Raw genomic sequence first — 16021 nt, 5'->3', positions numbered from 1 at the left:
ACCAATCCTAATCAACATGGATCTTTAGCCCAAACTATAAGTATTACTGATTAACCTAATCAGTACTCGTAAATTTAATCAATCTCTTTTGATCACTAAATTAATTCCAAATTAATCTTGACCAATACCAATTATATAATATGATTTCTTAATTAATATATTATTCTTATATATATATATATATATATATATATATATATATATATATATATATATATATTATTCTTATATATATATATATATATATATATATATATATATATATATATATATATATATATATATATATATCCTTGTATGTTAGAATATAGGAGTAGTAGTTTGTTGGTTAGAGTACCAGGGGTTGGTGAACGTCTAGTTGAATGCCTTAGGGGTTGTATGCAGTTATGTAGGATAACCTAAGAACTCTTGATATAAGCTTTTTTGCATGTTCTTTTTTTGGTTGTGGCTCTAGAGTGGGATCACCTGTTCGACTGTCTATCTCACCTCTAAGTTCATATAGTTATGTATTCATTTGTGATCTGCCATAAGTGAAGTAGAACGTTGTATGAGGCTCAGTATGTTGTACTGAGTTGTTAGATTGGTAGACTAGTGTAGATAGTTGGATGTGTTTATGTTCTTGTTTGATTGCTTACTTGGTTTATATGTCGACATATTAAGTGGTAGGTTGAGGCGGTCCTTCTTTATGTTGTAGGACAAGATAACTGGGCGGGCCAGCGGTGTGTTGTAGGACAAGTGCAAACTAACTGTATGTTGTAGGTATGGGAGGGGACCAATCATGGAATGGAGGTCCATGTGTACTGTAGGCCTCACGAGGCGGTCCAGTCAGACTGAAAGCTCGTGTATGTGCATGCATTGTATGTGTACCATAGTGTGTTGTATTTTGGTGGAACTCACTAAGTTTTGGCTTATAGTTGCAGATTAAATGTTTTTCAGGTACCCATGCTGATCTTGGGAAGGCGAAGACGTGATTGTACACACTCATCAGCAACATTGGAGATTCCGTATTATTATATTACTCTAATTTTCAAACAATTGTATTATGGAACAAATGATTTTTCTTAATTTGGGTTTATGGAAATGGTGTTTTATCTTAATTAAAAATGAAAAAAGAAATTGTGAAAATGGGACGTTACAATTGACTCATATTGTTGAGGAATCCCCAATGTAGTAGAGTGCACTCGTTGCTTGTAGTGATCTATCAGGTTAGATCATAAGAGATCATTGCTATAGGATCAGTATGTGAAAATCGACGGGATGGGTACTAAGGGTAGATTTTTTTACAAATATCATTATATTTTTTATGACAATTGTGACATCCCAATTTTTGCGGCCAGAAAAGACCGATTTTGTTTATGCTTTTTAATAAAGATCTGAGTAACTTCTTAAGAAAAGTATTGCGGAATTTGTTCCCAAAACGAAATATGATATAAATTTATCAAACCATTTCTTAAAGAAATGTATTATCATTACATTACAAAAACTCAGGATGTCAATCATCGATACAGACCATAAGCATAAACCAAAAAGAAATAAACATCTTAGGCCACAAAACATAATCTGGCCTCAATTCCATAATCTCTCGTCAAGTCATCCAACTATGCTTTTGCCACTACCTGTAATACAAGAAACTGAGTGGGTCAGGCTGCGGATCCTGGTGAGCAACTAAGGCTTTCAACCAACAATAAATAAGTTTGTTATTTTCAACAATCATTAAACCCGATTTACCGTTCCTGTTATCCTCACCTTACGTCCCTAAAGCATCTCTCAATATGGACCTATCCTAAGGAATTTCATCAGGATGGACACTACTGCTAAGGGGATTCCTCATCCACACATGTCCGTAAGGAAACCATGGGGGGGTGGAGTACACCGGTGAACACTTCCTTCACAAACACCTACATGTTGCGAGCATGCTAGCGTTCTACTGGACTTCCTAGAAAAGTTTGTGGTCGTCATCCATACTCCGCTAGATGACTGGAACAACGTCAACATTGAGGCCTCTCATCATTTTATTTCACCACACACCAACCATTTCATCTACACATTGTCTAACCAACATATATGTAGATATAAAATACATACATGTTCCAGATCTGTAAAACAAAGCTTACATCTTCTATCCAGCATAACTTTCAAAGCATAAAATACACATACCGTCTATATCTGAAGAAAAAGTTCAGATCTGAAGGAAAGAAGTTCAGATCTTTCATCCAACATAGATTTCAAAGCATGCAGTTTAGATCTAAAGAAAAAGTTTAGATATGAGATGAGAAAGTGTAGATCTGAAGGAAAAAGTTTCAAATCTGAAAGAAAGAAGTATAGATCTTTCATCCGGCAAACATCTTAGGTATATATATATATATATATATATATATATATATATATATATATACATAGCACATAATTTATATAAAATACTTCATATCTATGTGTAAGATGAAAGTGACTATACACTCACTTGATACAGAGTGATTTGGACAACACCTCGCTTCTAAAAATAACCTTCTTTGATGAAACAGGGAACTTTGCTTGAAAACCGGGCTCTGTGTGGGCAAAGTTTTAGACCGAAAAACTCTTTTTCTCGGAAGCTCCAGGCTCTCCGAGGCTTTATTATAGTGTTAGGAGGTTTACCTAGACATAGGAGGGGGTTAGGGAGGTAGTGAGAGAAAATAGTGAGAGAAAGATGGGAGAAATGTGTGAAGAAAACGAGCTGCCCTCGCTCTCTATTTATAGCCGCAAGGGCTCGCACTATGCTGGGCGTACTCTGAGGTCGTACAACACGCGTCTGAAGATGGTTGGGTCATCGTCGCTCAATACAGACTGAGGAAAAAGTCAACACGCGGGGTGTACCTCCTTCGTACGCGGGGCGTACTTGGTACGCGAGGCGTCCGAAGTCTACGTTGAGCGTAACCTCGCATCCAGCTTCGCAAATTGCACCTCCGACTTCTAAAATTCATAACTTTCACATACGACCTCTGTTTTCAATGTCATTTATATCCACGCGTAGGCGGGACCATACTCTACGACTTTCGTTTAGACTTCGTCGGCTAATTCTTGACCGATTCTAAAGTTAATAGTATGAGGAAATTACACTGTTTAACGACCGTGTAAAACTCATAACTTCTACATATGGACTCCGTTTTTCGTTTGTCTTTTTACTGTTGAGCTCCTATTGACGAGATCTTTGATTATCGTTTAGGTTGCATTGGCTAAAAATCGTTCGATCTACAATTCGAACTTCGGGCTGTGCATTGCTGGTCCGAAACTTAGAAAAATCATAACTTCCTCATATGAAGTCAGATTTGGGCGTTCTTTTTATGCACACTCTCGGTTTAACGAACACTACGGATTTTGTGTAGATCACCAATGCTAAAAAGTCCTCTATCGTAAATTCACTATTTATGCCACATAGTGTCGTGTCAATTCTGTCATGAAACTTCGATAGGCCATGACTTCTTCGTTATAACTCGGATTTCGGCGCTCTTTATATGTTCAGAATCCTTGTCACGACCACTACAACTTTCTTCATAGATATCGGGTTTGTTTAACATTTTATTTTTGAAGCTTATTTTTATCCATTATTTATTATATTATTATAAACAAGTAATAAGCACATAGAAGCACATAATTCACATAATATTCAAGTAATTCATCTTTATTACTTTAAAATGGGTTACAATGGTTGACCTAGACTATTACTTCATCGCATCAATGCTTAGCCTCGAAACACAGGCGTTACAACAATTGGTTTTGCATAATTATTATCATTAAAACATTATGAGATTGAAATGTAACGCCCGGTTCCTGGTATGTTTTTAATTCAAAAATTTATTCGTTTTTATATGGAATGAAACAATCCAAAAATGCAAGCCAAAAATTTCATTTGGAATCATTACTAAAACCATAATATTAAAATATCATATAATAAAACCATAAGTTGTGTGTCTCAAAATGTCATAGATATATCTCATATCACAACGGATGTCAAATCATGTCCAAATATTAGAGTCTAACACCCAGGCTAAAATTGTGGTGGGTGCCATGTCATCATCTTGAGCCCTTCCCCTTGCTAGCTGAAGTACCTGAAACCAAAATTGAAACTGTAAGCACGAATGATGTGTGTAAAACGAACTAGTTTTAATCCAACTAACTTAAACACAAAGACAAACACACGAAAGGCAGTGTACCTATCGATTAGCAGTTTAGTTCAGGTAAGTAGGGTATCGAACACAGGGAACGGTAAACAATTAAAATAAATGCTAATATTATCTAATTAAAACAATTAATAAAAGTCGGGGGTTTCTCTAGTTTTGCAAGACTAGAAACTTAAACAATCAATTAACACTTAAACAAAGACAATTAACAACTAAGAAGAACAAGAAAATACAACTAGATTCAATGATAAAAGAGACTTCTGTTCAGATTCGATTCACTTATTCTTATGGTTGATTTCGTGGCAAGTGCAATGGATCAATATGTCAATGGTTACCGATTCCTAATGTGATTGGGTTCATGTTCACTATTACCAATCCTTTAGTAGACAAGTTAATTCAATCAGTGATCAAGTGATTAAATTAACAAGTTTCCTAGTGTTCAGTTCGTATTAAGCAAGACTTATAATAATAGTTAATCAAATTTGTTCAATTCAATCAACTCATGTATAGATGTTCATCACACATGCTCACACATTGATTTACATATTTTATAGTTAACCCTAGTTTCATATTCACTATTCCTAGGCATACAATCTTATATTCATAAAACTATATGAATCAAGTAATCAAGAAGATATTCATGCAACTCAATCACTTATTTGTTAACTAAAAACATTTATCATCAATACATAAGGATCTTTAATAAGCTTAACAAGATGAATAACCAAATTAATATCAATTCAACCACTCAATCAAACCATATTCATAAGATTATCTCATCCAAACATAAGTAAAAAGCTTTTAGCTCATATCTAAAGCAAGTAATAACCTAAAATCAAAATCTAATGATTCAAACATGGTTCAAAACAAAGATTAAGAAAAGAAGAATGATTATTTGCCTTTGATTCTCTTCTAAATTGTCTCTTATGTTGCAATCTCGAAAATAGCAGCTCCAAGAACTCTTCTGGTCTTCAAAAGTCGCAGCTAGCCTCCACAAAAAGTTAGGGTTCGAATGAGAAGAGTTTCTATATATAAATTCTGAAAACAGCGTCAACTCGACGAGTTTTCACCAAAAACTCGTCGAGTTTTTTCGATAATCCACGTATACAACGTGTACGGCAAGGCATCTTCGAATCTGGAACATTCTAACCAACTCGTCGAGTTTTTGGTAAAAACTCGTCGAGTTTACTTGGAATCAACATTTTCTCAAAACACGAAAGTCGTCCGAAATTGTGTCTATTTTTCAGAACATTTTGAATCTTGTCAATCGGAGTTACGGTTCATGAGATATGGCCACAACACTGACGAAGGGTCAAGTTGTCCAACAACATCCTTCTTTCTTCAAAATCCAAGATCCAAGCTTCCAATCACTCAATCCTCTTCCTTTTTCACCCGAGCATGTCTTTTATTGCTGAAATTGAAATATTAAGCTAATTAAGTATCTTTTGTTCATAAAATGATATAAAATCAACAATAATTAATAAGATAATGAATGATTTCTATGACTAAATAAGCCCATATCAACGAAGCTTAGTGAGCTCCCCCAAACTACCACATACCATAAAATAACATATAAAGCACATACTGGGCCTTGCCCACTGCATCGGACCGAAGTCCGGAACTAGCTAGGGCCTCGCCCCCTGCATCGGACCGAAGTCTGGAACTGACTAGGGCCTTGCCCCCTGCATTGGACTGAATTCCGGAACTGACTAGGACCTTTCCCCCTGCATCGGACCGAAGTCCGGAACTGACTAGGGCCTTGCCCCTTGCATCGAACCGAAGTCCGGAACTGACTGGACATAGCATAACATAATCATAGCATATAACAATAACACATATACTGCATACTGCATTGGGCCGCAGCCCGGAACACATAACACATAGACATGCCTGAATCACAAAGACATCAAGCATATTGTACTACTTCTCGGGACCACCCCGATATCGGACCACAGTCCAAAAACTACTGCTATCTAAGCAGGCCAACATTGTGGCCATAGACCCGTTCCTACTGGAAGGAAACTCACCTCGTAAGGCTGACTGCTGAAATGCTGATCGGGAACTGTCTGACTGCTACTCCGGCAACTCCCCGGCTACAATTTCCATAAAGACACTTAGTCACACACTGATACTAATCTTAGGGTAAAGTGACTATTTTATCCCTGGTCAAAGTCATCATCCAGTTGACCTAACTCGCCGAATTGGGCCGCCAACTCGTCGAGTCCCTATCCTTTCTTCTATTCCCCAAACCCGACTCTACTCGTTGAGTTTAGCAAAAACTCGACGAGTTCTTCTTCTATAATAACATCGATCAACCTTCATCTGACTCGCCGAGTTGTATGAACAACTTGTCGAGTCCTCCTTCATCATATGAACAAGTCCAGTCTACGACTCACCGAGTTGTATGAACAACTCATAAAGTCTGTTCTTGTGGTTAAGAAGATTGCCTTGGACTCGCTGAGTGTGTTCTTATACTCATCGAGTCCCATGGTTTCCAGATCATGGCTAACTCTTAAAACGTTGAAACACTCCTTGGGACCTTCCTAAACCTCTGCTAGCACTCAACTGGGCTCCTTTGAACCACAACAAATTGGGGACTCCAGCCTCGGACTCGCCGAGTTCCAAGAACAACTCATCGAGTCGCCTATTGTCCAAGTCTATAACTCGATTTCTGATGTACAACTATTTTCCAAAAGGTAGATATGGGCTTCTAAGGTTGATCTAACACGTAAAGTTATGAACTTTACGTGCATGCATGGAAGTATAAGCTTTAAGGACCCAAAAAGATGTCTAAAGAAGTGCATGTGCTAATATGGCCATAGAGCTTGCATCTTTATGCCATGAACTTGGTTATAGAGTCTAGATTTGAAGGTGAATCGTCTTGGGATGTCCAAGTCTTAAGGATCAAGCTTATTGACCCCAAAACTCCATAAAGATTCCAAAAAAGGAAATCTATAAAACCACAAGTCAAGTTTTGAGCTTGATTACCTGAAAGTGAAGAGAAACTAATGTTGCTCCTAGATCTAGTCCTTCTCCCTCGATCCTTCTTCCTTCTAACTCTTCTACTAGATACACAATGCACCAAAAACCCTCCAAGTCACTAAGAAAGCTCAAGATTGCCAAAAGGGAATTAGGGTTTCAAATTTAATGCTCTGGATGTGATGGAGGCTGGACCTGAAGCTCATAATGTGGTTTAAAAAGGGTGAAAACCCTTTATTTAGGGTTTCATCCAGACTGGCCTACTCGTTGAGTCCAAGCGCGGACTCGGCGAGTAGATTACTTAAACCTGCGTCCCAACCTCGCATCTACTCGACGAGTTAGGGCTGCCACTCGTCGAGTCATTAATACAAATGATATAAAAGTAGATCAAATACATACCAGAAACGGGGTGTTACATGGAAACTTGATGAGTTGGAGGCCCCAAACTCGTCGAGTAGGAATGGAATTGGATGTGGGTTGTAAAGTCTACTCGACGAGTTGAGAGCCTCAACTTGACAAGTAGGACGGGCATAATGAAACCCTAATTTTCACGGTTTTGCACCCTATTTAAACACCTTAACCTCCATAGGTTGGCCTCATTTACATCCTTCAATTCCCAAACCCTAATGCATTGTGTGAGTTTGTGAGCCATCCTTGAGAGATTTTTGTGTGTTTAAGGCTTGTGGAAGAAGAATAAGCTTGAGGACTCAAGAAAGAGTTGTAGATCCAGAAACTTCACCACATCCTCGTCACTTTTTGGTAAGCAAGTCTCAAACTTGCCAAATGATTGCTTAGATCTCTTTCTTAACACTTTTATTGGGTTTTTTGGTCCAAATATCTTGATCCTTGGGAAATGGACGTCCCAAGTGACTAACCTTCTAGATTTAGTGTCTTGAAGGGCTTTCATGGCATAAAGGTGCAAACTTTATGGCCATAGAAGTCCCATGCAATCTTTAGACTACCATTTTGGCCCTTTAAGCTCCAAAGGGCCATGCATGAAGAGAATGTTGAAGGCGTTACGTGTTCATCTAGTCTCTAAGGTCTAGATCTCTGTTTGTACACCCTATCTTGAAGTATTGATGGCTTTTGGATCAAGATATAGATCTTTAGAGTAAGTGTTTGATCTAAATATCTTGAGGAAAGGTATTAACGGGTAAAGTTGGAAACTTTACACCTATAAGGACATTTCCAGTCTATATCTGAAGTATGGAGCTTAGATACGAAGATTAGTGACTTAATCCATTAAGAAAGCTAAACAAACTGAAGAACTCGATGAGTTGGGTCGAAGTGCCTCGATTATGTAAAAGGAAGGACTCGATGAGTTCAAGGCGGACTCGACGAGTTAGATCATGATTCCAAGGTTTTATGATTTATGGGACTCGATGAGTTGATGGACCAACTTGACGAGTTGAGTCAACCGAGAATGTTGACTTTGACCAGAATGTTGACTTTGACTTTGACCTTGACCAAAGTTGACCCTTAAGGGGGTATGAGTATGAAAGGGTAAATTAAGGAAATCTTATATGTGTAGGAGTTTGAGCGAGGTTGATTTATGAGCCGCGGACAGTTCAGCTACTCTACAACATCGAGGTGAGTTACCTTCTAGTAGGAGTGGGTCAAAGGCACCAATGTCGGCCCACTAGTAGTTGATTATAGTTGAGATGATTGTCTTTGTGATAATTTTCTGGTATGCCAATATCTGTTATGCTTTATGTGCTAGTACGTTATGTTATTATGTGATAGTAGTAGGAAGGGTAGTATAGACCTTGTTACCGGTCGTAAGGACCGAACGGGTAGGCTAGCACCCAGATGTGCTAGGCAATGTATGACTTATGTGTTTATGCACTAGGATGATATGTGGTAGTACTAGGGGTGAAATAGTCCATGTTACCGGTTGAAAGAGATCGAAGGGGTAGGCCAACACCCAAATATGCTAGGCGGTTACCGGTTGAAAGATACCGAAGGGGTAGGTTAGCACCCATATATGCTAGGCAATATGTTACTGTATGGTATGTGGTATGATGGGGGAACTCATTAAGCTTTGTGCTTACGGTTTACAATTTTGGTTTCAGGTACTTCCTCTTCGAAGGGGAAGGAGCCGACATGCTCGCAATGCATCAAACTATATTTTCTGCACACGAGATCTTTAGGAGTCATACTCTGATGTTGTTTTACAATGACATGTTTTGACTATTGATAGTGGGTTTTGATTTGAATTGATACTATGGCTGTTTTCAGACAAATGGTTTTATAATTATTATATTAAAAATGAAATTTTTGGTTGTAAATTTTGGGATGTTACATGAAAACCCTATGTATTTTGACCACGTTTTCCCAAATCCGAACCACTCAAACTTTATGCATCATATGTAGCAGGAATAAAGAGCTTGTTTTGAATTTAACATCTTGGTAAACTGGGAGTGTTAGAGCTTGTTAAAGTACCAACTTAGATGGAGTTAAAGTTAATTCCATTTCACAATTGAACTGCAATACATACATATTCAAACATAGGATTGGAACCTTTACATTTCTGAATTCTCTTTCAGCTTATTATTGCTTAAGTTGTTTTTTAATATCCTGCAAATATGAACCCCCTTTTTGGGTGACTGACTTGTACCTTACGTAAAGAAATATACACATTAGTCCTCTGTCTTTAAGGATCAACTTTGCTTGCCGTGTACTACTTTTTAGTGTATAATAACAGTGTTTTTGGAGTACATTGCACCCTTTTATATTTGTTGGGTTTGAAACCCTAACATCCATCCTAGGAAATCGAAAACTAAAAGATTTAGAAAGTTAAAGCACAAAAACATCGATGTAAACTTGTAACGCATCATTTCGGGAACATTTTTTTGAAAAAAAAACTTTAAATATTGAAATAAAGGTTTGTTGATGGGAATTCATTGATTTAGGGTGTGTTAACTATTCAAAACCAAAAAATGAATTGCCAATGCTTTGCCTTTTATGTATAGCTCTCCTTATCTTTCTCTTCCCTAAGAGATTTGATGATCGATGTCTTAACATAAACACTAATATGTCATTTTCTTATAAAGACTAAGATGACCTTTTCCTGCATATATATATATATATATATATATATACATACTAGGCAAGTTCCAAGGCCCATGCTAAGCACGAGCACAGAAAGGCAATTTTCGTTTTTTAAAGAATAAGGTGGAATGTTATAACCACATAGATTTTTTAAAGTGTAATATCTTGATCTTAGGATGGTGAATACTCCAAATATAATATGGACCGAGATTGGCATAATTAATAAAGAAAAGCGATTGTGTTTTTTTTAGTAAAAAATAAAAATGCATCGTCAATATTGGAAAAAATATGTAAATAATTTTAGAATCAAGTGATGTTGCTATTATTGATAAGGTAGTAGAAGTACATTGCTATTATCAGTAACAAAATGAAATTATTGATAATGTAGTAGAAATACATTGCTATTATCAGTAACAAAATGAAATTAAATTCATGTGACCTTAAATTATTTTACTTTGAAAGTTCTTTTAAATTGTCAACAAAACCAAAAAAGTGAAAGTTTGATGGTATAAAATATAGAAATCAAGAAAAGTTGCTAAATATTACAATTTAACCGTTTGATCACCAGAAAAACAATGATTTGATAAGAACATAACTGTAGGGTTGTAAATTGTAATACAAAGTATGTTGTTATATCTCGCAATATTCATAGTAAGATGAAGTACTCATTGAATGTCTTCAGTATCCCCAAGCTAAAAAAAAGTCCTCACAAAACTTGAACAATATTCAATGAAAAAATAGATTTCTAAAAACTCACTTAAAATATTAAGCTGAATCATGTGCAAACACTTATTTGCAACTACGGGTAGGTTGAAAGTACATAGAGATCTTCTGATAACACCCTTTTTAACAGACAAGATAATTGGAACTCACATCTACTACTAAATCCACATATTTCAAGCTATTATAATCAATTACACCCTTCAACAGAGATAAAACCTTCGAAGCTTCTCCTTGGTCACTTTTCCTGCCATAAAATGGATGCTTATGAAGATAACCAAGTCAGAGTGGTGATCATATTTTTAAGCTGACATTATCAGAGATGATTCTTGTTATAACGCTGATAAATTCATGAGCTAATTTATTATTAGATTTAAATAAATTTTTACATACTTGAAATTATTTATTATGGGATTATAATATTTGTATAAGAATTGCAAACTATATGTGATTCATTGAGATTTGTAATCATTTATAATCTTTTCAAACTCCCTAGCTTCAACACAAATGTACTTTAGACATCACCTCAAATTTTAAACATTTATTGCTATAAATGATTTACTCTTAACGTATATTGCTATTATAAGAGTTTTTAAAGCACATCTGCAATTGGGGTTTATTCCCCTCACATAAAATAAAAAAATAAATTCTTATTACATTGTGTGACTTTCCTTAAACATATATTGACCAATAAAAATGGCGTCTCTTGACATCTGTATTCGCAACATGCACAGTCCACACAAACATACTTATAAATAAGGCTCAAAACAACTTCCTCATAATTTCCATGCCAAATACTTTATGATCATACAGTATAAAATTACCTGCTTGTAGATCATTAAATTTAAGGCGATGTTTAGTTTTTTGGTTATTAGTCTAGGTACAACACAATATTTTTAGGCTTTGAACAACTAATCATTTTTACACTAGATTTGATGATCGATGTCTTAATATAAACACTAATATGTCATTTTCTTATAAAGACTAAGATGACATTTTCATGCAAAAATACACACACACACACACACACACATATATATATATATATATATATATATATATATATATATATATATAAGTTTGCAATAACAGGTACATCCAACTAATTAGTCTAGGGACAATGCATGTTTAGTCTTAAACAACACTGAAAATGGTGGAAGTAACGCACAAAAATATCAAAATCCTAACCAGAGACACTAAGTTATAGTTGTTTGCTTTAATTGGTTTTTGAACATTTGGTTCAATAGGATGTTACTCCGTTATCTCATTCAACTATGTATGCATTTCAAAAAGTTTTCCTTGTACTGACTATTAGGTATTCATCAATACAATGAAAATACCCACAATCTTCATCTTTGTTTGGAGGACCCGAGCAACCACATTAACATTATTATTAGTCTACGAAACTAACAACCTAGTTTGAATACGAAGATAACATCTACGAAAGAGATGATTTCTTTGTTCGTGTATGGAAATTTGAGGGTTTGAATCACTTAATTTAGAATGCATCACCATTCCTATAGGCTCACACCAAAGCTTCACCGAGTCCTTCAAGTAAAAATGTCTTTTCAAGAGAACATATGCTTTGAAATCTATATAGTATACACTAGAATCCAAAATGGCGAAGTGGCCAAAATATGGAGTTTCGGACGTATTCCATTTTAAAAAAATATGTTAAAAACATGTTAGATATAAATAGATGACATGACTATTTTTCTCTTCATTATCTCTAAAAGTAAATATCATACCATAAAATAATTGGAAGATAATAAACATGGTTGGAATTAAGAATTATAGTTGTTTGGGCTTTAGGCGTTTTAGGGTTTGAAAAAATTGGGCTTCACAATTGAACTTGTTTTATAATCTGATTCGCTAACGGTAACGGCCAAACCACCAAGTTAGGGCTTCAAGTTCAACACGGTTCAACCCTGTGCTGAATCCCTCCTTCTCCTCCGGACACTTCGGTCACTCTGTTCCGCGCTCGCAGTTTCGTCTTCTATAACACCACAATCAAAAGGTACGCCTTCTCCGGTCAAACGTTTTCTTCTGTTATCTAAGGACCCAAATTTACGTGGTTTCTTTTCATTTATATGTTGGTCCATGAGGTGTTATATCTCCTCTGTTGATGATGGATGACGTAGCTAGCAAAAAAAGTAAGTTAATATTGGTGAAAATTTTAAGAATTTGTGTATAAGATTACATAATTATAGAGAAAATTCGTAAATCGACCAATGTATATGTGGTTTTAAAGCTCTATAACCAAATTAAAAAGAAGAAGACAGAAGAATAATTGACATGCACGAAATATTAGTTTCAGATTACATGCAAGGGGAGCAGACATTGGTAGAATTTGGAAAGTATTGCTATATATGAACTACGAAACTGTTGTGTTTGAGAAAATTAGGTGATTAAGGCATAGGTGACAGTGGAAAAGCAAAGTGAATGAAGGGTTCTTGATAGTGTATCCTGATTATTAGGCAAACATCCCTAAATTGTGATTGATTAATCGGGTTGTTATGGAAAAAGTCGTAATTTATAGTATTTGATCTTTCAGTTTTTTAGTACCCACACATAGAAAATAAAACGACGTTTTCGACAACAACAATTTTAACAGATTAATAGAGGTCAAAATTATAAGCCATGCAAAAAAAAAAATCAATAATAACTTCTATAAAACAATATTAATCTACCAACTATCTTTCAGCATCTTTTTGGCATCATGAACACTACAACATTTGGATCAAATCTAGAGACATCGAAGTACACAATCAAGCCCTCTTGTCGTCAATCATCATATACCTCTCCCTTTTCTGCAACAACACACAAGCTTTCTTACTTGTCTAAGAAACCTACAAACTTATCATTCAGAAGACATACAAAAAATGGAATTTCATGTGTGGTTAAAAGCAATCATGAAGAGGGCCTTACATATAAAGAAGCTGGTGTTGACATAGATGCTGGTTCAGAGCTTGTACGCAGGATTGCCAAGATGGCACCTGGAATTGGAGGCTTTGGTGGCCTTTTTCCACTTGGTATTTCTTTTTTATTTATTACTATTAAAAATTAAAATTTATTTCTTACATACACTTTTCTCATATTAGTTATTTTTTGTTTTTAGGGGATTCATATCTTGTAGCTGGTACAGATGGTGTAGGAACCAAACTTAAGCTGGCATTCGAGACTGGAATCCATGATTCCATTGGAATTGATTTGGTAATAATAAAATTCACCAACTTTCCGACATTATTACTATTATTATACTTTTTTTTGTTATTACTAAAACATGTTTACCCTTTAGGTGGCAATGAGTGTGAATGACATCATCACATCTGGAGCAAAGCCTTTATTCTTCCTTGATTACTATGCAACAAGTCGCCTTGATGTTGATCTTGCTGAAAAGGTTATAAAAGGAATTGTCGATGGTTGCCAACAATCTGACTGTGCTCTTTTGGGTGGAGAGGTAGTACAATAATAGCAACGTACTTTTCTTAAGGTTTGACTTTGTTGTTGACTTTTTTTTTCTTTCAGACTGCAGAAATGCCAGATTTTTATGCAGAAGGAGAATACGATCTTAGTGGTTTTGCAGTTGGAATTGTGAAAAAGGAGTCGGTTATAAATGGGAAGAATATAGAAGTTGGAGATGTGCTTATTGGCCTCCCATCTAGTGGGGTCCACTCAAATGGTTTCTCACTTGTTCGAAGGTGGTTTAAGAATTCAAACTTCCTTTATATAAGACTAAATTACATTTTTGGTTCCCGAGTTTGTTCAGAAATTACTGTTTTGGTCCCAAATGGTTTACTCTCGCAATTTTGGTGCCTGTTTTGAATTGTTGTAACGATTTTGGCCCCTATAGACACCAAAATTGCAAAAGGAAACTATTGAAGATACAGTTTTTGAACAAACTCAAAGACCAATATTGTTGCAACAATTGAAATTAGGCACCAAAATTGTAAGAAAAAACTATTTGGGACCAAAACTGCAGTTTTTGAACAAACTTTGGTTCCAAAAATGTAATTTACTATTTATATAATATAGAGAAAATTACATTTTGTTGGTCCTTGCATATAGTTTACTTTTTCAGTTTTGGTCCCAAAGGGTTGTCTTGCACTTTTGGTCCTTGAGGTTTTTTTAACATTTTTTATCCCTATTCCAAGTAAAAGGACTATACATTTTTGGGACCAAAATTGCCAAATTCAGCTATAATCAGTGACCAAAAATAGTCATTTTACTTGGAACAAGGACCAAAGACATTACAAGAATGTCAAATAAGGACCAAATTTGGCAAAGAAAACTTTGGGACCAATATTGTATAAATCAGCTATACTCAGGGACCAAAAATGTAATTTAGTCTATAATGTAACGTATACATTTCTTTGTTTATATATATTTTGTTTGTTATAGGGTGCTAGCGAGAAGTGGGCTTTCATTGAAAGACAAACTCCCGGGTGAAGAATCTGTCACATTAGCTGAAGCCTTAATGGCACCAACTGTAATATATGTAAAACAAGTGCTTGATATCATAAGCAAGGAGGGCAATAAGGGTATAAAAGGAATTGCACATATAACAGGTGGCGGCTTCACAGATAACATCCCTCGTGTTTTCCCGAAAGGGCTTGGCGCTCTTGTTTATAACGACTCTTGGCCGGTTCCCCCTGTTTTTAAATGGATCCAAAAGGTATGTAAGTTTTTTTAGTATTAAAAAAAGTTGCTTATTTTAATGTTTCCGGTTTTGCCCTTTTTCAGGCTGGAGGAATTGAAGATGGTGAAATGAAGAGGACTTTTAATATGGGAATTGGGATGGTTTTGGTTGTTAGTAAAGAGGCTGCTGAAAGGGTAGTTAAGGAAGAAGGTGGGATGGTGTATCGTATTGGTGAAGTTATAAGCGGTGATGGTGTGGGTTATCAGTAGTTTTGATGACTTGCTTCTTGTGACCCGTTGTTACTTTGAGGTATGGATTTTACTAACATAAACTTGTGGGTTTTGATCCATTGCTGTTTTAGTATTGTACTTTGTAATTTTGGAGGTGTGAAATAAATGTTTTTTTCGGGGATTTTGCGACTTAAGAGTCATGTTTGTGTCTGTGTATTGGAGCTGTTTTAATTCGAAAATTTGTG

General features: G+C 35.7%; 1 protein-coding gene across 2 annotated transcripts; it reads left to right on the top strand.

The window, feature by feature from the left end:
* Positions 1-12779: 12779 nt before the first annotated feature.
* On the top strand, positions 12780-15970 carry PUR5 (phosphoribosylformylglycinamidine cyclo-ligase, chloroplast / phosphoribosyl-aminoimidazole synthetase / AIR synthase (PUR5)). 2 transcript variants are annotated; one of them, XM_079029909.1, is made up of 7 exons: positions 12780-12924; positions 13612-13939; positions 14026-14120; positions 14206-14367; positions 14436-14608; positions 15309-15582; positions 15651-15970. In XM_079029909.1, exons 2-7 carry the CDS (start codon positions 13627-13629, stop codon positions 15813-15815), a joined length of 1182 nt encoding a protein of 393 aa, XP_078886035.1. In that variant the 5' UTR covers positions 12780-12924; positions 13612-13626; the 3' UTR covers positions 15816-15970. The 2 variants fall into 2 exon arrangements, with proteins under 2 accessions (XP_078886035.1, XP_078886036.1); XM_079029910.1 differs by lacking the exon at positions 12780-12924 and adding an exon at positions 12933-13060.
* The last annotated feature ends 51 nt before the right edge of the window (positions 15971-16021 follow it).

This window comes from Lactuca serriola, chromosome 3 (assembly GCF_051521515.1).
Source record: "Lactuca serriola cultivar US96UC23 chromosome 3, Lser_US96UC23_V15, whole genome shotgun sequence".
NCBI classification, from domain to species: Eukaryota; Viridiplantae; Streptophyta; class Magnoliopsida; order Asterales; family Asteraceae; genus Lactuca; species Lactuca serriola.
Note: the sequence above shows the minus strand (reverse complement) of the source record. Positions and strands in the feature narration are given on the sequence as shown.

Bases quoted from the DNA above. Each gene is read 5' to 3' on its own strand.
- PUR5 (XM_079029909.1), top strand. From the start codon at position 13,627: ATGAACACTACAACATTTGGATCAAATCTAGAGACATCGAAGTACACA. The intron at 14,121-14,205 runs GTAATAATAAAA...TTTACCCTTTAG, and splicing joins ATTCCATTGGAATTGATTTG to GTGGCAATGAGTGTGAATGA. The intron at 14,368-14,435 runs GTAGTACAATAA...TTTTTCTTTCAG, and splicing joins GTGCTCTTTTGGGTGGAGAG to ACTGCAGAAATGCCAGATTT.